Source organism: Dicentrarchus labrax, unplaced genomic scaffold, assembly GCF_905237075.1.
Source record: "Dicentrarchus labrax unplaced genomic scaffold, dlabrax2021, whole genome shotgun sequence".
NCBI classification, from domain to species: Eukaryota; Metazoa; Chordata; class Actinopteri; family Moronidae; genus Dicentrarchus; species Dicentrarchus labrax.
In genome coordinates, this window is record NW_026136704.1 from 1,754,615 (window position 1) to 1,782,489 (window position 27,875).

The 27,875-nt window shown below is 43.0% G+C and overlaps 2 protein-coding genes across 6 annotated transcripts; both read left to right on the forward strand.

Annotated features, from left to right (window-relative positions):
* LOC127362339 (protein TALPID3-like) lies at positions 1–27,507 on the forward strand. 5 transcript variants are annotated; one of them, XM_051397948.1, is made up of 11 exons: positions 1–599; positions 2,073–2,131; positions 3,256–3,325; positions 3,724–3,793; positions 4,306–4,507; positions 5,457–5,527; positions 6,185–6,254; positions 6,332–6,449; positions 8,352–8,469; positions 25,211–25,379; positions 26,486–27,507. In XM_051397948.1, the coding sequence occupies exons 1-11, from the start codon at positions 281–283 to the stop codon at positions 27,020–27,022; spliced, it is 1,803 nt and encodes a 600-aa protein (XP_051253908.1). In that variant the 5' UTR covers positions 1–280; the 3' UTR covers positions 27,023–27,507. The 5 variants fall into 5 exon arrangements, with proteins under 5 accessions (XP_051253908.1, XP_051253909.1, XP_051253910.1 ...); XM_051397949.1 differs by having other exon boundaries at positions 8,355–8,469; XM_051397950.1 differs by having other exon boundaries at positions 3,259–3,325.
* Positions 10,952–17,727, forward strand: irf2bpl (interferon regulatory factor 2 binding protein-like). Its single transcript, XM_051397941.1, has one exon. It carries the CDS (start codon positions 11,768–11,770, stop codon positions 13,811–13,813), a length of 2,046 nt encoding a protein of 681 aa, XP_051253901.1. The 5' UTR covers positions 10,952–11,767; the 3' UTR covers positions 13,814–17,727.
* Positions 27,508–27,875: the final 368 nt, after the last annotated feature.

Consider the following 27,875-nt stretch of genomic DNA (forward strand, 5'->3'; position numbering starts at 1 on the left):
ACCCGGAAGTGCGGTGTTTGTTGTCAGCAACCGTTGCTGCTGTTTTATTTTCTCTCTTTGAATCTTTCTGACGCATCATTCTGTCATTTAAAGGTTATTATTATTATTATTCTCTTCGTAAAGTTCCGTTTTCCGCTGTAACTTCCGTCATTGGTGGACTTTCACGGTGCAGCGGCTCTTTGGGTCCGTGTGACGCCGCAGCGGGAACTTTGAAAGCGGCTCGCGGCAGTTAGCATGCAGGCTAACTGCTAGCACATCACTGAATTAAAGAGTTAATTAAATGTTGGGTCAGCCGGCCTCCAGGCTGCGGGACGCCGAAATCAGTCCGGATCAGTCGTCCTGCAGCTCGGACACCGGGGACGTTTTAATCCGATCCACTCAGGTTCGGGTTCATGAAGCAAGACCAGGACCCGGGTCTGTCCAGATCACCGTCCAGAAACTGGCGGACCCCCCCGTCCAGGTACTGGCGGACCCCCCCGTCCAGGTACTGGCGGACCCCCCCGTCCAACCGCCTCTGGCCGAGCAGCAGCGGCGGCCGAAGCTCCGACAGAAGCCGGAGAAAGCTGCTCCTCTGCGGGCAGCAGCGCGCTCTCAGCCCGGTAGGTGTTCCACATCCGCTGGTGACCCGAGCTATCTGGTGACCCGAGCTATCTGGTGACCCGAGCTATCTGGTGACCCGAGCTATCTGGTGAAACAGGAAGTTTATTATTGATCAAAACATTAAGATAGATTGACTCACAGTAACATAATGAGCTGTTTCAAGGTCCCTGGCAAAAGTTGTCGGGCCTGGTGTAATATTGGATATTCTTCACGTCACATTCAGGTCGGCCACTAGGTGGCGCTACTTTCAGGCAGTCTAATAACCCTATATAGGCCACGCCCACTACCGCTAAGATTTTTTTTCGCTAGAGTGCGAAATGTCCAAAAACTACGTTTTCGTGATCCATCCACGCGCTTTTGTCCGATTCGCACGAAATTTTGCACGTAGCATCTGGAGACCGTCCTGGCAAAAAAAACTAATTTAAAGTATTTTGATATTTCAAAAAATAAGGAAGTTATAAAATTAGCACTTCCTGTTGATTTTTCGTCAAAAAAGGAAGTTGGGCATTTCTCCACATTGGTATGTCCGATTTACACCAACCTTGGGTCCATAGTTCATCATGTCTTCATTATGTATCGTGAACAATTGCAGGCCATCACCACAAGGTGGCGCTCTTTAAAATGAAGAAGTTTATATCTCTGCATTGGCAAGTGTGATTAAAACGAAACTTGGTAGGATGCTTGCCCATGGCTCCCTGAGGGTCCCCTAAAAAAGGTGTCAACAATCCGCCACCGGGTGGCGCTCTGGTGGAAGATAATTAGCTGTGCTGAGACCGTAATAGTTATGAATATGAAATTCACAGGACACGTGTAGACTAGAGCCTTCAGCTCACATACCAATTATCGTGTTTGTCGTGTTTGTAGCGCCCCCTACAGGACTTTTAAAAAGCAGCCCCGGCGCCACGTTTCACCGATATGTATGAAACTCGGTAGGCATGTATAATGTGCCGAGACGTACAAAAAAGCCTCTTGGACCCATGCCCCAAAACCCACAGGAAGTCGGCTATTTTCATTTTAATTTTCACTCTGGGAGGCCATTTTGTGGTCATTTTCACTTTTTTGCCTTGTATTTGAACGAACTCGTCCTAGGGAATTTATCGGATCTGCTTCAAAATTGGTCAGCGCAGTCAAAAAATTTTGCTGAATGAACGCCGTGCTTTTTGTGACTGTACGTTGAAGGGCGTGTCCATGGCGTGCCGTCAAAGTCGGCCACTGTGATGCCATTTCCGGCATTTCAGGGCTTCTATTTTAACTAACTCCTACAGATTTTATCATATTGAATTCATATTCCATCACTGCAATCTAGACACATTATGTTGTTGCTGTTGTTGCTGTTGTTGCTGTTGTTGCTGTTGTTGTTGTTGCTGCTGTTGTTGCTGTTGTTGTTATTGCGGGTTCTGCTGTTGTTGTTGCTGCTGCTGCTGTTGTTGTTGTTGTTGTTGTTGTTAAAGCTAATGTGTGTCTGTGTGCAGACAGACGGACGATGAAGAAACCAGAACCGACCAAAGAGAACAGAGAACCCACAGGAACGGTGAGTCTGCTTCTTCTTCCAAACATCTACTCTCTACTTTCATTTGTCCCTAATTACCCATCACTATTATATAATATAGAATATAGAATATAGAATATAGAATATAATATATCTGCCTCTGTCAGATCCACAATTACAGGACTGGACTAAATCTACCTGTGGAACATATACTTCATCATATACTATCATATGTGATATGTGTTTATATAAACCATGTTGATATTATATATCATATTTATACAATATATTATTATTATTATTATTATTATTAATATATATTACAATATTACTATTATTATATAACAATATATAAGATATTATCTATTGTATGTATATCTTCTTGTATAGTCAAGTATCTATTATACATATGCTATGTATCATATCATATCTTGTATGTATATATATTACAGTATGTATGCACACCTTGCACAGGCTGAATATATGACACATGTTTACATTATATCAATATTAATGTATAATATCTATGTGTGTACATGTATATCTGTTCAGTCATCATATTATATATAATTATTATTATTAATATTAATATCTGTTACATTGGAATTTTATATATATATATATATATATATATATATAAAATATAATATATAATATATCTTATCTATCAGCTCGTCACACAAACATTGAACGTTATCAGGTTGTGTAATCATTAGATTTGACCAGCTGATTTCTGAATGAAGCTGCACATTCAAACACATTTCTGTCTTTGTGGGGTAATCAATACATAGATCAATTCAATTAAACTAAATTTTATTTGTATAGCGCTAATTCATAACAGAAGTTATCTCAGGACACTTTTCAAATAGAGCAGGTCTAGACCGAACTCTTTATAACATTAATTACAGAGACCCAACAGTACCACCATGAGCAAGACCTTGGAGACAAGGGCAAGGAAACACTGCCTGTTAAAAGGCAGAAACCTAGGACAGATCCTCCGGCTCTAGGTGGGTGGTCGTCTGTCTCGACCAGTTGGGGTGAAAGAGAGAGAGACAGAGAGAGAGAGAGAGAGAGAGAGAGAGAGAGAGAGAGAGAGAGACACAGACAGACAGACAGGTGCACAGCAACAACAGATCAATATTAATATTAATATTGTGTTCTTCCAGCAGCCTCCAGCAGCAGAGTGTAGTCCACACAGGAAGCTCTCTGCTGGGACACACAGCGACCGGCAGCCTGGTGAGAGAACCAGCTTCATCAATCTGTCAATAATCAATAATCAATAATCACATTCAGTGATCCAGAACAGCTGTGAAAATATTTTATCTTTATCTTATTTAAAATTAATTGTATTTTAATTTCTACCATTAACAGTTCAGTTTGATCGTTGGGTATTAAAATGTGACTTTTTTATTGATTATAGTTTATTGATACATACATGGGTCATTATTGCAGAATTGATAATAAAATAATTGTATTAATATTTCTGAAATATTTTTAACTTCTGACACAAAAATCATAAAACTAGACTCAGAAATAAAACTAGCTTATGTTTCTGACATCATCACCCTGCTGACATCATCACCCACATCATCACCCCACTGACATCATCACCCCACTGACATCATCACTCTTAGGTCACGAACTCCTGACGTCACGTTTCGCTGCTGGAGGTCGAGGAGTTGTGCTCGCGGCTCTGAAAGAACGGTGAGAAAAAAAACTATAATTTCTAAAATATAATAAAAAGTGAATAATAATATAATAATAATTAATAATATAATAAGAATTAATAATAATATAATAGTAATATAATTTAATTAATGAGATTTTAAATAAAACAAAATGAATAATAATATAATAATTATTAATAATATAGTAATAATTAATGATTTGAAATAAACATAATGAATAATAAAATCAAAGGTTTGCTCTCACTGGTGCTGTAAAATATTATTGGATACAATCATGTGACCGTGCTGACCAATAATAACTGAAGATATTGATCAACCTTCAGTTTAAGCTGAACTTTGTACTATCTAGATTCTGAAGTAGTGGAATACTTCATATGGAATGTAAATACTCTGATCACTCTGATCAAGTTTGGTTTGTGTACTTCATAAACTGGAAGAGATTATTGATCAGTGTAATTAATCAGTATGTTGGTATTTAAAATATTAAATGAACTCAATCTCTGATCGTGAGTTCTCTCTGCTGCTCAGCTCTCACAGCGCCCCCCGCAGGAGGGAGGTCAAAGTGCAGCTGCTGGACCCGGAGCCACTTCGGACCAGCTCCCAGCATGGACCCGGTCTGAGGACAAACTCCCAGGATGCAGTGGGTGTGGCGGGGGTCCAGATGGACGCCACCAACACAGCAGCGGCTGCTGCAGCTGCAGCGTTGGTGGCTGCTGCTCCTCTGATGAAGGTAGACCTGAGACCAGTTCACTGACACTGGAGGTAACTGACAGTAACTAGTGTCAGTAACTAGTGCCAGTAACTAGTGTCAGTATCTAACTAGTAACTAGTGTCAGTAACTAATTAGTAACTAGTGTCAGTAACTAGTGCCAGTAACTAGTGTCAGTATCTAACTAGAAACTAGTGTCAGTAACTAACTAGTAACTAGTGTCAGTAACTAGTGCCAGTAACTAGTGCCAGTATCTAACTAGTAACTAGTGTCAGTAACTAACTAGTAACTAGTTCCTGTAACTAGTGTCAGTATCTAACTAGTAACTAGTGTCAGTAACTAACTAGTAACTAGTGTCAGTAACTGACAGTAACTAGTATCAGTAACTAGTGCCAGTAACTAACTAGTACCTAATGTCAGTAACTAGTGTCAGTATCTAACTAATAACTAGTGTCAGTAACTAACTAGTAACTACTGTCAGTAACTGACAGTAACTGACAGTAACTAGTGTCAGTAACTAGTGTCAGTAACTAGTGCCAGTAACGTGTCAGTATCTAACTAGTAACTAGTGTCAGTAACTAACTAGTAACTAGTATCAGTAACTAGTGTCAGCATCTAACTAGTAACTAGCAGCAGTAACTAACTAGTAACTAGTACCAGTAACTAACTAGTAACTAGTTTCAATAACTAGTGTCAGTAACTAACTAGTAACTAGTGTCAATAACTAACTAGTAACTAATTAGTAACTAGTGTCAGTAACTACTTTTGTGAGTAACTTGTTAGTTACTCACATAAGTAGTTAAGAGAGACTGACATCTGCAGACTGAATCCGTCTGTCTCTCTGACTGTCCGTCTCTCTAACTGTTTGTATGTCTCTCTCTGTCTCTCTGTCTGTCTGTCTGTTTGTCTCTCTGTCTGTCTGTCTCTCTGTCTGATTGACTGACTGTCTCTCTGACTGTCTGTCTCTCAGGCTCAGTCAGATATGGAGGTTCGAGTGTGTCAGCTGACTGAAGGAATCCAGAAGCTGCTGCAGACTGACAGGTACACGCACACTCATTGGTACTTGTTATTTCTGAATTTGTGAGGACTGTGTAGTGTGGTTATTATATATTATATATTAGATATTAGTATATATTATATATTAGTATATATTATTATATATTAGATATTGTATATTATTATATATTGGTTATTGTATATTATTATATATTATTATATATTATTATATATTAGATATTATATATTAGGTTATATTATTATATATTAGATATTGTATATTATTATATATTGGTTATTGTATATTATTATATATTATTATATATTGGTTATTGTATATTATTATATATTGGTTATTGTATATTATTATATATTGTTATATATTAGATATTATATATTATTAGATATATGTTATTATATAGTATTTTATATTATTATATATTAGTTATTGTATATATTATTACATATTAGTTATTATATATTAGATTTTATATATTATTATATATTAGATATTGTATATTATATATAAGATATTGTATATGTTACTCGTATACTGTACTTTATGATATGTTACAATATAATATAGAATGTTACTATGTACTGTTATATTACCATAATATACATATATTATATACTTTAACCACTTAATCATTCATTATTCTGGTGACATCACTGTGACATCACTGTGTGGTCTGCGAACAGGGGGCGGAGCCTGAGCCATCAGACGCTGCAGCACCTGGAGACGCTGCAGAGCCACCAGCTGCAGCTGCAGGTAAACACACTTACCTGTCTGCTGCTCACACCTGACTGCTGTCTGACTGCTCATTGGCCCTCCTCTCCTCCAATCAGAGCCAGCTGCTGGAGTCGGCCCTCAGGATAGTGACTGCCCACGCCACCGTGACCCCTGTGACCTCTGACCCGGCCGCCTCCTCTGACCGTCTGCAGGTCACTCACCTGGACGCTGCAGGTACACAATCACACACACACTCATTACATTGCCCAAAAGCATCATGGGAAGTGTAGTTCAGGCAGGAAGCAGTCAAACTTTAGATCCAGATCTGACCAGCAGGTGGCAGCAGCAGCATCACTATTCAGTGTGTGGTTACCATGGAAACCAGACTGAGCAACAGAACAGAGAGAGGTGTGTGTGTGTGTGTGTGTGTGTGTGTGTGTGTGTGTGTGTGTGTGTGTCTCTTCCATTTTGGAGACGGGGTTGCCATGGTAACCAGGCTGTTTGTAGCAGAGGGCTATTTTTAGCTGCTTTTGTTGCTGTTGTTATTGCTGTTGCTGCTGTTGCTGCTGTTGCTGTTGCTGTTGCTGCTGTTGCTGTTGCTGCTGTTGCTGTTGCTGTTGCTGCTGTTGCTGTTGCTGCTGTTGCTGTCTGCTGTTGCTGTTGCTGTTGCTGCTGTTGCTGTTGCTGCTGTTGCTGTTGCTGCTGTTGCTGTTGCTGCTGTTGCTGTTGCTGTTGCTGCTGTTGCTGCTGTTGCTGTTGCTGTTGCTGCTGTTGCTGCTGTTGCTGTTGCTGCTGTTGCTGTTGCTGCTGTTGCTGTTGCTGCTGTTGCTGTTGCTGTTGCTGCTGTTGCTGTTGCTGCTGTTGCTGTTGCTGCTGTTGCTGTTGCTGTTGCTGCTGTTGCTGTTGCTGCTGTTGCTGCTGTTGCTGTTGCTGCTGTTTCTGTTGCTGTTGTTATTGGACCGGCTTAATGCTTAAGTAGTCCAAAACTGTACAATGAATAAACAGTGCTCCACTGGAACTGTCATCATTAGGCTACAATTAAAGGACTAAAGGAGTTACTTTAAGTCCACTAATCAACTGTTGTACACTTTGCTTTAAATGTGGCAAGTAGAGGTGCATGTTACTTAGATGTAGAGTATGATTAAGTGCAAACAATTCATAAGTACAGGTCCATAAAGAACAAACTTGTCTGGCCATAAAAGGACCTGGCAGCAAGTTAAAGTTAAATACAAGAACATTTTGCAGGCTGGTCAGTGACTATAAAGTAGATAACAGTGAACAAATGAGGTGAATAGATTAGGTATCTGCTGACATGTTGAATGTCTGTATGATTGTAGCAGTTAAAAAAAGCCCATAGAACTGGCACAGGGGGCCCACCAAGCCAGGATATGTGCTGCAAATGGTTCCTTTATTGAGGTTCTCTGCATCCCCAACAGAATAAAGGAAGCTCCCACTTGCAAAACATCTCAATGTAACACAGACCATCTGTGGTACAGTGAGAGCATGGCTTCCTGCTGTCTGGTGCTGTATTTTTGGACCCAGCAGCCTACATAAATATCTTAGTCCATCACCTGAGAATCTGTATCTCTCAATGAGATAGTCCTCTCCAACGGCCAATGGGTCTGACCTGTCCCAGAAGACTCTTTCAGGACTAAATGCTCGTCTGAGGATTAGGGCTTCCTCATCCAGTACATCCTCCAAGAAAGGGCAAGCCATTATGAAGAGGGAACAGGTGAATGGGAGTTGGATAGATAGATAGAAAGAAAGAAAGAAAGAAAGAAAGAAAGAAAGAAAGAAAGAAAGAAAGATATTCCTTCATTTGTCTCACAATGGGGAAATTCCAATGTAACAGCAGCAAAGTGGATAGAGAGAAAACAGTATAAATAAACAGTAAGAGTAGGGAAATAATAAAAAACATTATGTACTAGATGTGTGTGTGTATATATATATATATATATATATCACCATAGTAACTCGGCCGGGATAAGTCTGAGCTGCTTTCATGCAACCGACTTGAGGCTTAATTCAGCCAGGATAACCAACATATCCCGGCTTAATCCCTTATCTTGGTTTTGTGCGATACCCCTCAGACAGCAACCCTCTCTGACACTGCTCTGTCTCCTCTCTCTCCGTCAGCAGACTTCCTTGGCAACCTGCAGCAAACCTCCTCGGTAACCAGAGCCGGCGCCACTGTGGAGACCGGCCCAGTTGCTATGGCAACACCCCGCCATGACCGATGGCCAGAGCAAAGCAGGTGAAGGGGGGAGGGTGTTTCTGGTGGTTTAAGCGTGATGGTTATGTTAAACAGAATCTGTGGAGTCTATACACAGAAACATCCTGTACCTCTGATTGGCTGCTGGCTGTCCATTACTTCCTGCTGTTGGACACCTTCTCAAACTGTTCACCGTTATAAATTCATTAAATAAACTAAATGAAAATAAAATCTAGTTAAATTATCTGATAAATCTATCTGACAGCACTGAGTGTCGTCCACCATCCCACTACCTGCCGATATAAGGTGATGAAATTCAGGTTCAGGATGAATTGTAATAACTTTATTGATCCTCTGACTTCCTGTTGACAGAACGACACTTTAAAGCAGGTTAACCACACGTGGAGCAGAGAACAGTCTTATTGTGGTTGATAAATACACTCACAAACTCTTTCACTTCTTCCTTTAATAAGCTAATTCTGTTTAATGTGAACCTGATGAGCTGTGGCCTAATTATTGTTACTAACAGTGTCTGATGAACACTGACCTCTGACCTCTGACCCGTAATGAACCGGAGACACTCTATCATACTGGACCTGCTGCAGCTGGTGGATGATCTGATGTTATATATCTCTGTCTGTCTGTCTGTCTGTGTTGATCAATTTGCATAATCATTCAGAGAGTCGGGGGCTCTTCATGTATTCAGCTACCTCCTCGCAGCGTGGTCGCCAGGCGCGTTTCCACGGCAACACAGACGGTATCCATCAGAGGTGTGTGTGTGTGTGTGTGTGTGTGTGTGTGTGTGTGTGTGTGTGTGTGTGTGTGTGTGTGTGTGTGTGTGTGTGTGTGTGTGTGTGTGTGTGTGTGTCACTGGAGATTTGATGACTTCAAGTTAATATTTCTCCCAGAATGCATTGTTGTGGCGCGGTGCCAGTTAACCCCGTGCTGTCTGGAGCTGTTTGTGATCAGTGATTGATTGATAGATAATTGATTGTTTACAGTGTGTGTTGATGTGTCCGTCTGAGACTGAGAAAACACACACACACACACACACACACACACACACACACACACACACACAGAGGGAACAGTCCTCAGGCGGGTGATCGAGGCTTTCTACGCACTGAGAGAGAGAGAGGATGGGGGTGAAACCTGCCTAGCAACAGACGCCCAGATGTGTCTGCAGCAGACACTCATACTGTACCTGATCATTTATCAATACGTCTATTGATTCCTGCTCATTCAGAGAGCGTTTCTCCGCTCGGGAGGTTCAGGATCAATGAAACACAGAGCGTCCCCCTAACTGATCCACTGTCTGTGATCCTCTGTGATCCTCTGTGATCCACTGTCTGTGATCCTCTGTGATCCACTGTCTGTGATCCACTGTCTGTGATCATCTGTGATCCACTGTCTGTAATCCTCTATCTGTGATCCACTGTCTGTGATCCTCTGTGATCCTCTATCTGTGATCCACTGTCTGTGATCCACTGTCTGTGATCCACTGTCTGTGATCCTCTGTGATCCACTGTCTGTGATCCACTGTCTGTGATCCACTGTCTGTGATCCACTGTCTGTGATCCTCTGTGATCCACTGTCTGTGATCCTCTGTCTGTGATCCACTGTCTGTGATCCTTTGTGATCCTCTATCTGTGATCCTCTGTGATCCACTGTCTGTGATCCTCTGTCTGTGATCCTCTGTCTGTGATCCACTGTCTGTGATCCTTTGTGATCCTCTATCTGTGATCCTCTGTGATCCACTGTCTGTGATCCTCTGTCTGTGATCCTCTGTCTTTGTGATCCTCTGTCTGTGATCCTCTGTGATCCACTGTCTGTGATCCTATGTCTGTGATCCACTGTCTGTGATCCTCTGTGATCCACTGTCTGTGATCCTCTGTCTGTGATCCTCTGTCTGTGATCCACTGTCTGTGATCCTTTGTGATCCTCTATCTGTGATCCTCTGTGATCCACTGTCTGTGATCCTCTGTCTGTGATCCTCTGTCTGTGATCCTCTGTCTGTGATCCTCTGTGATCCACTGTCTGTGATCCTATGTCTGTGATCCACTGTCTGTGATCCTTTGTGATCCTCTATCTGTGATCCTCTGTGATCCACTGTCTGTGATCCTCTGTCTGTGATCCTCTGTCTGTGATCCACTGTCTGTGATCCTTTGTGATCCTCTATCTGTGATCCTCTGTGATCCACTGTCTGTGATCCTCTGTCTGTGATCCTCTGTCTGTGATCCTCTGTGATCCACTGTCTGTGATCCTATGTCTGTGATCCACTGTCTGTGATCCTCTGTGATCCACTGTCTGTGATCCTCTGTCTGTGATCCTCTGTCTGTGATCCACTGTCTGTGATCCTTTGTGATCCTCTATCTGTGATCCTCTGTGATCCACTGTCTGTGATCCTCTGTCTGTGATCCTCTGTCTGTGATCCACTGTCTGTGATCCTCTGTCTGTGATCCTCTGTCTGTGATCCACTGTCTGTGATCCACTGTCTGTATCCTTTGTGATCCCTATCTGTGATCCTCTGTGATCCACTGTCTGTGATCCTCTGTCTGTGATCCTCTGTCTGTGATCCTCTGTGATCCACTGTCTGTGATCCACTGTCTGTGATCCACTGTCTGTCATTAGTCGACAGCTTAAACTAACTAATCACATATTGTTGGACCTATATAATGTCAATCAATAATGTATTTCTGTGCTTTGTGTGCATAAACTGATACAAACATAAAGACTGATGTTACCACAGCTGGAACAACAGGCAGCCATATTGTTTTAGAGGAGCTCTACAGTCGGGGGGGGAATCAATAACCCACAACGGAGAGATATTGATCATTTAAGCTGTTGGACTCTATCTGGACACTGTGATTGACTGAACCGATCAGTAATCAGTATCAGAGATCTTCTCCTCACCAATACGGCAGCCAATCAGGGATCAATGCCTCTGTATGGATGTTCTCCAGCTGTTAATAATAATGCAAATACAAAATACTTCAACCTATTTACAGATCAATAGATCAATATATCAGCAGATCAATAGATCAGTGTGTGGGCTGATATCAGATCAACAGAAACTGATTTTAACAAACAAATCCAGCCAATCTTTTTTATCGGGTCTCTCAGATATTGTTCAGCCTCAAACTGTAATACATCCTGTTATTGATCATTGGTGAAGATGAGATCAGAAACTGAACCAGAACCAGAATGAAGACCTGGATCCTGATGAGAACTGTGATATTGATCCGCACTGATTGGAAGCCTGAAACTGACCTCAGAGCAGCTGTAATGTGACAGTAATGGAAGAGGAGGAGGAAGAGGAAGAAGAGGAGGAAGAGGGGCAATGACATCACTTACTCCACCTGGTGGCATTCCTAGAGAGGAGGAGGAAGAGGAGGATAATCCAAATTCCTCAGCTCCTCTCGGAGTGAAGCATGCAGGGAAAGAAACGCAGACCACCCCCCTCCTCTTCCTCCTCTTCTTCCTCCTCCTCCTCCTCGCTCTCTGCAACAGCACACGGAGCTTCAGCAGGAGGAGGAACAATACGCGGAGGAGTCACTGCAGTCTGATCAGAGCTCCGCGGAGGAGGCAGGCAGGAAGGGGGACGATGTCCTCCCCGCAGCTCTCCTCGTCCCGCAGACAGTCCTGTTACCTGTGCGACCTGCCCCGCATGCCCTGGGCCATGATCTGGGACTTCACCGAGCCCGTGTGCCGGGGCTGCGTCAACTACGAGGGCGCGGACCGGATCGAGTTCGTCATCGAGACAGCCCGCCACCTGAAGCGGGCTCACGGCTTCCAGGAGGGCAGACCTCCCGCCGGAGCGCCGCAGCAGCCGGCGGCAGGGAGGAGCGGGGCGGCCTTACTGAGCGGGAAGGAGCCGCTGAACCCGCCGGAAGCACAGGGGAAGCAGCCCGGAGTGGACCGGTACTCTCTCGGCGCTGACAGCCGTGCTCGGTTCGACTACAGACTGCCGAACGGGTTCAAACCGGAGGACGGACCTCCAGAGCTGAACCGGCAGAGCCCGAACTCCAGGAGCCGAAGCCACGGCGCGCCGGTGCCCCCCAACCTGCTGCCTCAGACCCCGCTGCACGCACCGAGCAGAGCCGCCCCGCAGAGCTCCGCGCTTGGCGTCTCCATCCTGTCCGACCCCGCCGGGAAGCGGCCCGCCTCCGTGTCCAGCTCGGACCAGGAGCGGGACCTGAAGGAGAAGCAGCGGAACGCTGAGGTCCTGTCCGAGCTCAGCGAGAGCCTCCGGAACCGGCACGACGACTGGACCAGCAGACCGAAGCCAGTTCGGGACACCCTGCTCACCCTGTCCGCCTGCACCCCGTTCGACGTCCGCTTCAAGAAGGACCACGGGCTGGTCGGGAGGGTGTTCGCTTTCGACGCGGTCTCTAAACCGGGTCTGGAGTACGAGCTGAAGATCTTCATTGAGTACCCGACCGGGTCCGGGACCGTGTTCTCCAGCGCGTCCGGAGTAGCCAAGCAGATGTACCAGGACTGCATGAAGGACTTCGGGAGGGGGTTGTCGTCCGGGTTCAAGTATCTGGAGTACGAGAAGAAGTTCGGGTCCGGGGACTGGCGGCTGTTGGGGGACCTGCTGCCGGAATCTCTGCGGGTCTTTAAGGAGGCGGTGGCGGGGGACATGCTCCCGCAGCCGCACACCGACGGCCCGCTGCTGCCCCCCGGCCTGCAGCCCCCCGGCCGGGCTCCAGCCTCCGGCAGCGGCTGCAGCGGCCCCAGGGCCGGCGTGAGGAAGAGGAAGGCCTCCCCGGAGCCGGACTGCGCGGAGGACCAGCAGAGGTGGCTCAACAGCCAGACCGAGGCCCTCAAACTCTCCCTGGCTGCGACCTCCTTCGGCCCAGGCCTCCCCTCCCCGGAGCCCGCCGCCCCCACGCAAAACGGACAGTCCCCGATGGCCGCGCTCATGTCGGTCGCGGACGCGCTCGGGAACTCCCCCAACAAGGACTCGGTCCACTCCACCACCTCCTCCTCCAGACTCAGCAGCAGTAGCCCGGTGTCCCCCGCCTCCGTGTCCGGGCAGAGGCGCCTCTCCTCCCGCAGCGGCGACCTCGGACTGCCCGCAGCCGGAGGTCTGGAGCAGAGCGACTCCCCGATGGCCAGCAGCGGCCCACTGTGCTGCACCATCTGCCACGAGCGGCTGGAGGACACCCACTTCGTGCAATGTCCGTCCGTCCCCGGCCACAAGTTCTGCTTCCCCTGCTCCAGAGAGAGCATCAAGGCCCAGGGCGCCTCGGGGGAGGTGTACTGCCCCAGCGGGGAGAAGTGCCCGCTGGTCGGCTCCAACGTGCCCTGGGCCTTCATGCAGGGTGAGATTGCCACCATCCTCGCCGGAGACGTGAAGGTAAAGAAGGAAAGAGACCCCTGAGGAGACTGCGGAGACTTCTAACCGTCTGTCAGTGGAGCGACTATCGATCAGCTGATGATAATGATCAGTATTGATTAAATTATAGAAACACCTTAAACTTTTCATTTTAAAATGGAGAAATATTAATAAGGTAAGAAAGAAAAGTCATAGTAATTATCAATCGTCTGTCAGTGGAGAAAGAACTGATCAGTTATCGATACTGATCGATGTTGATTAAATTAAAGAAACAGCATAAACTTTCCATTTTATGATGACGGAGAAATATTGATGAGATAAGGAATATAAATAAATAACCCCCTTTATGTCAGTATTATACACTATTAAACTGTTAAATGTTTGAACATCAAATAGCTGCAACTGAAAATATTTAATTGTTCAGTTTTTCACTTTGATTTTTAACAATTTTTTAAATACAGATTTTATTTTTAATTTTTAATTTTTTAAGTAAATTCTTATTGATTCTTATTATTTATTTAAAAATTGAAGAGTTTGACATCAACATTTGTCTTGAAATTCTGAACCTTCTCAACTGGATTTTTTACAGTTCGTAATCAATTTCAACACTTTCAGAGTATTTGATCAAAACTATCCTGATTTGATTGTCAATTAAAGGGTTAAATTCACTGACTGTAGAGAGAACAGAGACTTTATTATTAATATTATTATTATTATTATTATCTGAATAGGCCGAACCAGCAGATTACAGTCATTAACACACTGACTGAGTTTATTTTTTATAAAACAGTTTTTAAATGTTTTCAGTCTGATGAAGTTCAACAGAGACATAATCCAATAAATATGAATACTTTAGTCTTCCAGCTGTATTTGAAGGTATTTGGATGAAGACACTCTTTATGATTATATACATATATTATATTTGATGTTTCTCTTTGTTGAGTCAGACATTTCTGATTAAATATTTAGTTTATAAAATGTTCAGATTAGTGGCGTACAGGTGTCAGGCTAAAATGATCACATTGAGATTATTCTGAAATCTCAATGAGACGTTTGTTGGATTTGCACTAGAGCGTGATCAATATATCAGCCTGCTGATATTATTATTATAATCGCAGACGTATCGGTATCTTTATCAGAATATTGATCAGCTCCTCCAGGATTTCAAAGGCTTAGTTTGGGATTGTTGAGGCCTCAAACTCCTGATTTCACTGCAGCTTTTCTAAAAAAGTAAAATATTTGTTGAGATGTTTTTAGGACTTCTTTGTGGAAATTGCAGAAACAGTTGCGAAGGCAACTTGATTTTATGAATTGATGAACTGCTCTGAAATGTTTGTCAGACATTACATGATGTCTCCGACATTTATACATGACATCATGGCAACCTGCTGCTATGTGCTTTTGGGATTTTTTTTTTTTAAGTTATTTTTTTGGCCTTTTATTGCCTTTATTCGATAGTGACAGCCGAAGATAGACAGGAAACGGGGGCAGAGGGCTGCAGGTCGGATTCGAACCCGGGCCGCTGCAACAACTCAGTACATGGGTCGCCAGCTCTACCGACTGAGGTAACCAGGCACCCGAGGGATTGTTGAGGCCTAAAAATTTCACTGCAGCTTTTCTAAATACTGATGCATATTGAAATTTTTTTACAATACTGTATCAGCAGCGCAGGGACAGAAGGAGCTCTCAGCAATTAAATTATAAACATGTTAAAGAATATTTAACTGAATTATTACTGAACACAGTAACACTGACTTACAGTCACATCAATCCACAGAAAAAAGCTCAATAATAATAGATGACCCCCCCAAATCAGAGTTTAGAAATACTGAGCTCAAAGCCACCCACAAATAGTCTGAACATGAACTTTTTTCATTATTTACAGTTGTTTAATTAAACTTTAATTTGAGTTCAATCTGAAAACCAACTGTTAACACAGCAAACTCACTATTAACACAACTCTGACTGTATAGTCGTAATTAGGAAACTTTAGACATGTCAAATAAAGCGTTACCCTTTCCTCACCTCCGCAGTTCTGATAGAGAAATAAGTCCTTGTGGGGTTATTGATTGCTGATCATGTTAGAGCTCAGTGATTAAACAGAGAGCAGCTTTAAATCAATACACCCAGTTATCTATTTATATTCTACCTTTACTCTGTAAACATGTTTAGGACTGACTGTGTAAAACTATTGAAACAACTGACAGAATATTAATCAGCAATGATTTTATTACTGTATTATTTTTTGTGAAATGTTTTGGACTGTTGGTCAGACATTACAAGATGTCTCACTATTTTCTGACATTTTATACATTAAATCAGATCTGGGTAGGCAACTTGCTGCTTTGTGTTATATGCTATGCTATGTGCTAGGCTAATCTATGTTGAAAAGACAACCACATTTTAAAGATGGTTAAAAAATAAAAGAGACAAATAGTCACATTTTCAGTTAGCTAATGTTAGCTAACTCTAGCTGTCTAACTAGCTAATCTACAGCAATAATTAGCTAACTAGTTAGCTAGCATTTTGGTACAGAGCCAGACACTAGCTAGCTAACTAGCTAGCTAATCTACATAAATCGTTAGCTAGCTAGTTACTTCTGAAACAACCAATTTTTGATAGTTAAAAGATAAATTATGGGTTGATCCTATTAATTAGCCACCTAACTAGCTAGCTAACAAGTAATGTAGATTAGCTAGCTAGTTATCTAACATTTAACTGACTATATTTATGTCACTTTTATCTTTTAACCATCTTAAAATCTGTCTGTTTCCAGATGTGACTAACTATCTAACGATTGATGTTAGCTAGTTTTACTAGAACTAGTAAACCAGCTATCAAACGATTAATGTAGATTTGCTACCTAGTAAAACGATGGCTAACCAGCTAGGTGATGGTTGATGTAGATGTAACTATATATATGTATCTTTTATCTTTGAACCATCTTCAAAATGTGGTTGTATTTTCTACATAGATTAGCCTAGCATATAGCGTATCTAATTACAGGAAAGGAGGAAGTTGACTGAGGTTCTGACCGAGGCTTGCTCAACTGTGATTGGAGCACAGAGCAAAAAAGGGCTTATGAAGGGTCCATTATTAATTATTAGAAACGATTACTTATATATTATTATTATTATTAATTATATAAATTTGCATTTTTAGGTCTTTTAAATGTCTTTTGGGCGAAAATTAGCTTAGATTATGCTGTAACAATTACAAAATGAAACCGACATGGAATCAATACTCCTAATCAACATCATCTGTGCTTTTTTGCCAGTAGGGCTTATTGTGTTCATAAAGGTCCTAAAAAGTCATAAATCTAACCGGTTTTTACCTATGGCCATCAGTTAACAGAGCAAACCCGCCTTAAAGTTCAGGGTCTGCAAAGTACAGCAGTATATCGTCAGCATACAGTCGCTCCACTGACAGATTTTAAAGCAGATTTTCAGACTGAGCAGCTGCAGGAAACGTATAAATATTCTACATGTGGATGTTTCAGATAAGAGTGTTTGTGTCGTCGTGGCGGTGACGGAGGTGTGAATAGTGGTGTTGTGTTTAAACAGACAGGTTCAGAGGGTGAGACACCTTCATCATTACCCCGTCAGTTTGTAAAAAACAGTTTTTATTTTTTATACAACTATTTATTTGACTTTTTACAATCTTTTTCTTTTTTTTTGCATTATTAATGTTTATAATGATCTTTGTATATTATTTAATTAAAAAGTTTTCATTTTCTTACTGCAATAAAGCTTTTTTCTGTCGGACTTCCTGTTTTTCTTTTTTACATTTAAGAGTTGGTTCAGTAGAGAACAAAGCAAGAAAACGCCCGCCTGTTTCTGTTTTTATTTTGGACTCTTTCTGTTCCTGTAGATTAAAACTGATGAAACATTTGATCTTGTAACGTGCCTTGAAGCTGAGTCAGTTGTAATAAATTCCATTGGTATGAACCTTTTCACTGACATCTGACTGTTCTTTCTCTCTGAGCTTTACTTTGAAATTATACCGGAGTGGAGCTCTTTGTTTTCAAAGTAAGCTTCAATGTATGTTTTAGGATGTACTTTATTTTTTTACCTGTGTACTACCTGTACTCCTACTGTAATTATATTATCACTGTACAAAAACACAGTTTGATGACAGCGCTATCAAAGTAATTTATGGAGTTTCCTGATGAACTTGTTGCATGAAGAAGCCAACTGTCCCAACAGTAATGTTAGATGCGCTTAGCTAGTTAGCTCAGGCTGCTAAAGTTAGCTTACTTAGGCCCGGGGTGGCAGGATCTAAACCCAGCAATAAAACCTCCTCAGTAGTTTATTCCCTGTCCTCAAACTGTCCTCCATCACCATCAGATGCTGCATTCAGTCCCGGTCTGGACCTGCTGTTCACTGGGAGCTCCCAGTCTGACAGAGTCAGCTAATGGATCCACAACAGATGCTGGACTGTATGTTCACAGTAGTATCGGTAATGTTCACAGTGGTATCAGTAATGTTCACAGTAGTAACAGTAGTATCGGCAGTATGTTTACAGTAGTATCGGTAATGTTCACAGTGGTATCAGTAATGTTCACAGTAGTATCTGCAGTATGTTTACAGTAGTATCGGTAATGTTCACAGTGGTATCAGTAATGTTCACAGTAGTAACAGTAGTATCGGCAGTATGTTTACAGTAGTATGTGTAATGTTCACAGTGGTATCAGTAATGTTCACAGTAGTATCGGCAGTATGTTTACAGTAGTATCGGTAATGTTCACAGTGGTATCGGTAATGTTCACAGTAGTAACAGTAGTATGTGCAGTATGTTTACAGTAGTATCGGTAATGTTCACAGTAGTATCTGCAGTATGTTTACAGTAGTATCGGTAATGTTCACAGTGGTATCAGTAATTGTCACAGTAGTAACAGTAGTATCTGCAGTATGTTTACAGTAGTATCGGTAATGTTCACAGTAGTAACAGTAGTATGTGCAGTATGTTTACAGTAGTATCGGTAATGTTCACAGTAGTATCGGCAGTATGTTTACAGTAGTATCGGCAGTATGTTTACAGTAGTATTAATAATGTTCACAGTAGTAACAGTAGTATCTGCAGTATGTTTACAGTAGTATCGGTAATGTTCACAGTAGTAACAGTAGTATCTGCAGTATGTTTACAGTAGTATCGGTAATGTTCACAGTAGTAACAGTAGTATCTGCAGTATGTTTACAGTAGTATCGGCAGTATGTTTACAGTAGTATTAATAATGTTCACAGTAGTAACAGTAGTATCTGCAGTATGTTTACAGTAGTATCGGTAATGTTCACAGTAGTAACAGTAGTATCGGCAGTATGTTTACAGTAGTATCGGCAGTATGTTTACAGTAGTATCGGTAATGTTCACAGTGGTATCAGTAATTGTCACAGTAGTAACAGTAGTATCTGCAGTATGTTTACAGTAGTATCTGCAGTATGTTTACAGTAGTATCGGTAATGTTCACAGTAGTAACAGTAGTATCTGCAGTATGTTTACAGTAGTATCGGTAATGTTCACAGTACTAACAGTAGTATCGGCAGTATGTTTACAGTAGTATCGGCAGTATGTTTACAGTAGTATTAATAATGTTCACAGTAGTAACAGTAGTATCGGCAGTATGTTTACAGTAGTATCGGCAGTATGTTTACAGTAGTATTGGCAGTATGTTTACAGTAGTATCTGTAGTATGTTTACAGTAGTATCTGTAGTATGTTTACAGTAGTATCTGCAGTATGTTTACAGTAGTATCGGTAATGTTCACAGTAGTAACAGTAGTATCTGCAGTATGTTTACAGTAGTATCGGTAATGTTCACAGTAGTAACAGTAGTATCGGCAGTATGTTTACAGTAGTATCGGCAGTATGTTTACAGTAGTATTAATAATGTTCACAGTAGTAACAGTAGTATCAGCAGTATGTTTACAGTAGTATCGGCAGTATGTTTACAGTAGTATCGGCAGTATGTTTACAGTAGTATTGGCAGTATGTTTACAGTAGTATCTGTAGTATGTTTACAGTAGTATCGGCAGTATGTTTGCAGTAGTAATGGCAGTATGTTTAGTATCAGCATCATGTTCACAGTAGTATCTGCAGTATGTTCACAGTAGTATCGGCAGTATGTTTACAGGAGTATCAGTAGTATGTTTACAGTAGTATCTGTAGTATGTTTACAGTAGTATCTGTAGTATGTTTACAGTAGTATCTGTAGTATGTTTACAGTATTATCTGTAGTATGTTTACAGTAGTATCTGTAGTGTGTTTACAGTAGTATTAGTAGTAGTAGTAGTAGTACTGCAGTTGTGTTTTTGGGTTGTTGCTGCATTGCAGATTTTTCTCTCACACACACCTGTGTGTGTGTGTGTGTGTGTGTGTTTGTGTGAGTGTGTGATGGTTAAGGTGCCCTTGGCTCAGTGCAGCAGCTCACTGTGTGCATGCTAATGTACACACACACACACACACACACACACACACACACACACACACACACACACACAGTGTAGGGACTCCGTGGTGTTTCTGAGGTGTCCCCACACTGTCTGTGTGTTAGAGGTAAAACAAGGTAGGATTAAACGAATGATCAACTAGTTTGATAATTGATAAATTGTTTGAATACGTCACGTTGGACATTTATTCCTGTTTTACTATTGTTATTTTTATTATCACCAGCAGTGTATGGTAAAGATAGTCTGTCTCATGACTGCGGCCTGTCTCTGTCCTTCGTTGCCATGCAGGATGCTGTAGTTGCCATGGTTACCAACCTCATTTATTGGGGAATGTGCCGCAGACACAAACAAACAAAGAGTGTGTGTGTGCGTGTGCGTGTGCATGTGTGTGTGTGCGTGAGGTGACATCATCACTGAGTCTGTTAATAACTTTAATGCTAATAAAGATTGTTTGAATTTAAAGTGCAGGCCAGAGGTCGTGTGCGTGTGCGTGTGCGTGTGCGTGTGTGTGTGTGGTGTTGGCTCCATCTATAGACAATGATGTCAGCACTATCTTTCTCCCAGCATCCCCCACTACAGCTATTATACAGCTCTCTCTCCTCCCCCATCCTGCCCCCGTCTCCAGACATGTTGACTCCCCCCCTCCTCCCTCCTCCCCCGACTGCTGCAGTGCTCACACAGGTCCGACCCGTTACCTCTATGTGTCTTTGTCTCGGTCTCGCTCTGTCTCGAAGTGAGAACTTCAACTGATCCATTAATAATTCAGTTGTGATCAGATATTGATCCACATTTATATGGGTCATGATTTACTCACACTTGGCCAGCACTGGTCCACAGTTATCCCACTTTAACCCTCATTTCACCCAAATACGTCGACACTCAGTCCTTTAGGTCTCATCTTTATCCCATATGGGTCCACATGAACCCATTATAGTCCTCTATAATGGACCCTTCTGGTTGAGCGCATCTGGACCCAGGTTCAGAATACAGGGAACCACCTGGTCTCATGGAGCCAGATTTATCCCATGTGATCACTGTCGATCAGTAACAGAGAGAGAAGACTTTCCCTGATTGATTTAGTATTGATTTATCTGATTTGTTGTAAATCCTCCATTTAACCTGGGCGACAGAGAGGATGATGGGAAATCACCAGGATAAAGAAAAGATTCACAGACTGAATTAATATTCACCTCCACTCGCTGCTACAAACGCATGAATTATTGGTGACACGTTCAGGAGGAGGAGGAGGAGGAGACAGGACTGTGAATGGAAGCGTGTCTCCTCCATCAGCATCTCTGCTCGCTGTCACCATGGGAAACCACTGAGGCGTTGCCTAGCAACAGCAGCAGCAGCAGAGACTGTCAGCAGCAGCTGTGTGTGAATGACAGAGCAGGAGGTTATAGTGGCAGCCATCTTACCCCTCCCCCACTGTGGTGTCCTCTGATTGGCTGCAGCAGACTGTAGAGACTGACAAAAACAGAGTGTGTGTGGCAGAAATATGTGATTAGAGTTAATTGGAACGCACCCCATACATTGTAATGAGTGAGTTTGAGTTACAGTGAGCATTTATATTCCACTGTGTGGTTGTTCTATTCAATTATATGTGTTATATATAATGGATACTATACAGGATAATGTGTGTGTTTATGTATATATATATATATATTATACAGGATAGTGTGTGTGTGTGTGTGTGTGTGTGTGTGTGTGTGTATATATATATATATATAAAAAACAACAAAAACTTCCTTCTCACCCTCTTGGGGTGGTATCTGTGTCATCCTCAAGCTCGGGTCCTCTACCAGAGGCCTGGGAGTTTGAGGGTTCTGCGCAGTATCTAGCTGTTCCTAGGACTGCGCTCTTCTGGACTGAGGGTTCTGATGTTGTTCCTGGGATCTGTTGGAGCCACTCCCCCAGTTTGGGGGTCACTGCCCCGAGTGCTCCTACTACCATGGGGATCACGCTCGCCTTGATCTTCCACATCTGCTCCAGCTGTTCTTTCAACCCTTGGTACTTTTCAACCTTTTCGTGTTCCTTCTTTCTGATGTTGGCGTCTGCTGGTATGGCCACATCTATCACCACCGCTTTCTTCTGCTCCTTGTCTACCACCACTATGTCCGGTTGGTTGGCCAGGACCTGTTTGTCAGTCTGGAAGCTGAAGTCCCATAGCACCTTGGCCCTGTTGTTCTCAGCCACCTTCTGTGGTGCGGCCCATTGGGATTTGGGTACTTCTATTCCATACTGGGTACAGATGTTCCTGTACACTATTCCAGCCACTTGGTTGTGTCTCTCCATGTACGCTGAACCGGCTAGCATCTTACACCCTGCTACTATGTGCTGGACTGTCTCAGGGGCATCTTTGCATACTCTGCACCTTGGGTCAGATCTACTCTTGTAGATCTTGGCCTCTATGGCTCTTGTACCTAGGGCCTGTTCTTGTGCTGCCATGATCAGTGCCTCTGTCCAGCCTTTTCCAGCCATTGGTAGGTCTTCTCGATATCAGCCACTTCTTCAATTTGGCGGTGGTACATGCCATGTAGGGGCTTGTCCCTCCAGGTTGTCTGCTCCTCTTCTTCTTCTGCACTCTTATCGGGTTTCTGTTGCCTGAGACATTCACTTAGCAGTTCATCCTTTGTGGCCATTTTTTTGATGTACTCTTGGATTTTTGATGTTTCATCCTGGATAGTGGCCTCGATGCTCACTAGTCCTCGGCCTCCCTCTTTCCGCTTAGCATACAGTCTCAGGGTGCTGGATTTGGGGTGAAACCCTCCGTGCATGGTGAGGAGCTTTCTTGTCTTGCTATCTATGGCTTCTATCTCCTCCTTTGGCCAGCTTATATTCCCAGCAGGGTTTCTGATGACTGGTAGTGTGTACATGTTGATGGCTTGGATCTTGTTCCTGCCATTCAGCTGACTTTTCAGGACCTGCCTTACTCTCTGGAGGTATTTGGTTGTGGTTGACTTCCTTGCGGCTTCCTCATGGTTTCCATTAGCCTGTGGGATACCAAGGTACTTGTAGCTGTCTTGGATATCACCTATGTTGCCCTCTGGTAGGTCAACCCCTTCAGTTCTGATCATCTTGCCTCTCTTTGAGACCATCCGGCTGCACTTGTCCAATCGGAATGACATCCCTATGTCGTTGCTGTAGATCCTGGTGGTGTGGATCAGTGAGTCGATTTCTCGCTCATTCCTGGCGTACAGCTTGATGTCATCCATGTAGAGCAGGTGGCTAATTGTTGCTCCACTTAGGAATTGGTACCTGTAACAACTCTTTGTGATGATCTGACTGAGGGGGTTCAGGCCTATGCAGAACAGCAGTGGTGATAGCGCATCTCCTTGGTATATGCCGCATTTGATGTTGACTTGGGCAATTGGCTTTGAGTCGGCTTCTAGGGTTGTCTTCCACATTCCCATCGAGTTCTGGATGAAGGCCCTTAGGTTCCTGTTGATCTTATACAGTTTCAGACATTCCAGTATCCACGTGTGGGGGATTGAGTCGTAAGCTTTCTTGTAGTCGATCCAGGCGGTGCACAGGTTGGTCTTCCTGCTCTTACAGTCTCGGGCGACTGCTCTATCGACCAGTAGCTGGTGCTTGGCTCCTCTGATGTTGCTACCAATTCCCTTCTGAGCCCCGCTCATGTATTGAGCTACGTGCTTACTCATCTTAGCCGCGATGATGCCTGACAGGGCCTTCCATGTTGTGGAAAGACAGGTTATTGGCCGGTAGTTGGATGGGATGGGTCCCTTCTTAGGGTCCTTCAGGATTAGGACCGTCCTGCCCTGGGTTAGCCACTCTGGGTGGGACCCATCCCTTAGCAGCTGGTTCATCTGTGCTGCTAGGCGTTCATGGAGTGCTGTTAGCTTCTTCAGCCAGTAGGCATGGATCATATCGGGGCCTGGTGCTGTCCAGCTCTTCATCTTTGACACTCTTTCTTGAAAGTCTGCCATTGAGATGGTTACTGGTTCTTGTTCTGGGAGGTTGCTGTGGTCTGCTCTTAGGTCCACTAGCCATTGGGCATCTGGGTTGTGTGATGCCTCTTTTTCCCATATGGCCTTCCAGTATTCTTCCACCTCAGCTCTTGGTGGGTCTGGGCCTGTTGTTATTTCCTCCCTGCCACTGAGAGTACACCTTGGCTGGTTCAGTGGAGAAAAACTTGTTTATTCTCCTGGCCTCTGCCTCCTTGGTGTATCTCTTCAACCAGGTGGCCAGTGCTGTTAGTCTCTGTTTGGCAGTTTCAAGTGCTTCAGGTATGGAGAGCTTGGTGTATTTCCTGGGTGCCCCTTTATTCACTATGTTGCCTTTCTGTAGCTCTGCTAGCTGGCTAACTTCTCTCCGTGTTGCCCTTATCTTGGCCTCTAGTCGTATTCTCCATGGTGGATGCTGCCTGTTATGGTTTGAGCCCATCTTGTATCCAAGCATTTCTAGGATTACTGTTGCTGTACTGTGTATCAGCTTATTGGTCTCAGTGATGGTTCCCGTAGGGATTGTTGTTAGTGCAGTATTCACATCCACTAGCAGATTTTCTGAAGGTACTTCACAAGTCAGCTTCGGTATTTGTCGGGGGTTCCAGGTTTCTAATTGGGTAGTCTGCGTCTCTAACTGCTCGACTATCCAGCTGTATTATATATATATATATATATATATATATTTATATATATTATACAGGATAATGTGTATATATATTATATAGGATAATGTATATATATTTATATTACACAGGATAATGTGTGTGTATATATATTTATATTATACAGGATAATGTGTATATATTTATATTATACAGGGTAATGTATATTTATATTATACGGGATAGGGTATATATTACATTAGTTTATTAGTGGTTAGTCATTAAAATAATAATCAAATATACATCTTTCTTCAGGTTTCTGTAACAACTGTTGGTTAAACATAACGAGGCATTTGAAGAGGTCAGCTGAGACTCCGAGAAACCTTTTTCTCTCATTTTGTCGACTAAACAAGTATTTCTTCTTTTTCAGAGATGACCCGTATTGCCAAGGTGCTCCCAGTGTTTCCACGGCAACCCAGCCAGCTGCAGGAAGTCACCTGCTGTCTTCGGCCAATCACAGTCAGGCAGTGGCTACGAGAGCCAATGAGATGTTGAGGGAGATGGGACGGTTGAAGACTGAGATGAAGATGCTGCTGAAGGTGAGCGTCAAACTCTGATTATAGAGAAAGAATCTAAAACTGCAGCATGCTCCTGGGGCCTCATGTACTAACGTTGCGTACGCACAAAATTCGTGCATATGCCATATTTCACGTTCACGTTCGGATGTACTAAAAGTAAAATGAACGTGAGAATGTGCGGTCCTCCACGGCAGCTTCATTGCTGGCGTACGTACATATTTTTTGCTTATGTCAGTTGGCGACACTCACAGGCGATGCATTGAAATTGCATAGCCAAAATTAACAATTGCTCTCAGGACAGTTGCACTGTATGTGAAAGTCTTTATTATTTACAATCAATCAAGCAATTAAACAATTTTAAATCATTTGCAGATTATTTGTGTTAAGGGGTTATTTACTGCAGCGCGCAGTCCTCTACTGCGTATGGAGGATAAGTAGAACACACTTGAATTATCTTTAGCCTCTTGGCATATTTATTTAACAATTAACAATAAAGTGCGGACCGATGTGCCACCGTCTCATCAGCATGGCTCACACACAACAACAACTAGCGCTCACTGGGAGCGTGGTGACGTCACGTCTTGTACGTACCGTAACCCTTTCACAATACAGCAGTACAGTATATCAGTCTACCGTAATACAGGGACTCCACCACCTGTGGCCTGAAGGCTCTGACTTCTTTTTCAACTCCGCTGCGGTGCGGTTCTCCGACCCTAACGAGTTTACTGCCTGTGCCACGCAAAATGAAATGTTTTTTTGGCCTCTACCTCCGTCAGCAGCACCTCCAATTCACACACAAAATTTATTTTCCTGGCTTTTGCCATTTTCCTAAAGACAGCACTATCTAGGCCTATTTATACTAATTAGCATATTCAAATCGGTGTATTTGAGGGAGGGGACAGGGTGGAGCGTTTTGCTCGTGCATGTGCGCTCAATTTCATGTTGATTGCGATGTACAAAGACAATGTGCGTGGGATTCTGCATACGCATGTTTTGATACATCTGAATTTTTTGGTGCGCACGGAACTTTCACTCTTTCAGTGTACGCCACATTCTAGTAGGAAATCCACGCAAGTCTTAGTACATGAGGCCCCAGGTGTTTGTAAAAACTCTCTGTCGTCCAACAGCCGGAAGACTCTCTGAAGACAACCAGACCTGGACCAGACCAGCACCAACAAAACCTGCTTCAGCCCCAACAACAAAATCTCTCCCCACCAATCCACATCCAGTCCCAACAAACCCAGCCCCAACAAACCCAGCCCCAACAAACCCAGTTCCAACAAAACCAGTCCCAACAAACCCAGTTCCAGTTCCAACAAAACCAGTCCCAACAAACCCAGTCCCAGTTCCAACAAAACCAGTCCCAACAAACCCAGCCCCAACAAAACCTGCTTCAGTCCCAACAACAAAATCTCTTAGAACCAAACCACTTCCAGTCCAAGTCCCAGCAAACTGAGCCCCAACAAGTCCAGACCCAGCAGTCCCAGTCCGTACTGGTCCAGAGGAGGCCTCTGGTTCGATCCATGTTGGAGGAGGCGGGTCAGGTTCTCCGTCAGGTTCAGAGACAGAAAAAGGTTCTGGAGGAGAACCTGGAGGCTCTGCTGAGAGCCAAAACCGGAGAGGTCCTGGACTGCCAACTGGAGGCACTGGCTGCTAACAGGTAGCTAATGCTAGCTTACTGTCTGCTAACTGATGACTGACAATAACTCATATCTTATGTTAATATTATGTCTGCTAACGAAAGCCTCTATAATACTAATTGTCATTATAAGCTAATAATTAGTAATAGCTAATGCTAAGTGCATGTTAATGTAAGTAATAGGTAACCAATGGATAACATTAACTTTCTCTTTTAGAGCAGCCTATGTTAACGGGTTGCTAAACCTGCTAACTGGCTTCATGACGGCTAACGCATAGTGCTAACCTTTATCTGCTAACAAACACAAAATATATAGTTTTTTGTAGCAGAGAGCTAACATTAGAATTAACTAAATGTCTGAGAGATTCCAACAGGTAGCTAACATTACTTGTAAATATGCTAACCCTGGAGGTACAGAACAGGTTTGACGTGTACAATGAAAATATAAACTAATGTAAATATAAAATATAAGAAATATAAAATAAAATAAATAGATACAGCAGGTACAATAGATACAGCAGGTACAATAGATACAGCAGGTACAACAGGTACAATAGATACAGCAGGTACAATAGATACAGCAGGTACAACAGGTACAATAGATACAGCAGGTACAATAGATACAGCAGGTACAATAGGTACAATAGGTACAGCAGGTACAATAGATACAATAGATACAGCAGGTACAACAGGTACAACAGGTACAATAGATACAGCAGGTACAATAGATACAGCAGGTACAATAGGTACAATAGTACAGCAGGTACAATAGATACAGCAGGTACAATAGGTACAGCAGGTACAATAGATACAGCAGGTACAACAGGTACAATAGATACAGCAGGTACAATAGATACAGCAGGTACAATAGGTACAGC

Bases quoted from the DNA above. Each gene is read 5' to 3' on its own strand.
- LOC127362339 (XM_051397948.1), top strand. From the start codon at position 281: ATGTTGGGTCAGCCGGCCTCCAGGCTGCGGGACGCCGAAATCAGTCCG. The intron at 600-2,072 runs GTAGGTGTTCCA...GTCTGTGTGCAG, and splicing joins AGCAGCGCGCTCTCAGCCCG to ACAGACGGACGATGAAGAAA. The intron at 6,255-6,331 runs GTAAACACACTT...TCCTCCAATCAG, and splicing joins GCCACCAGCTGCAGCTGCAG to AGCCAGCTGCTGGAGTCGGC.
- irf2bpl (XM_051397941.1), top strand. From the start codon at position 11,768: ATGACATCACTTACTCCACCTGGTGGCATTCCTAGAGAGGAGGAGGAA.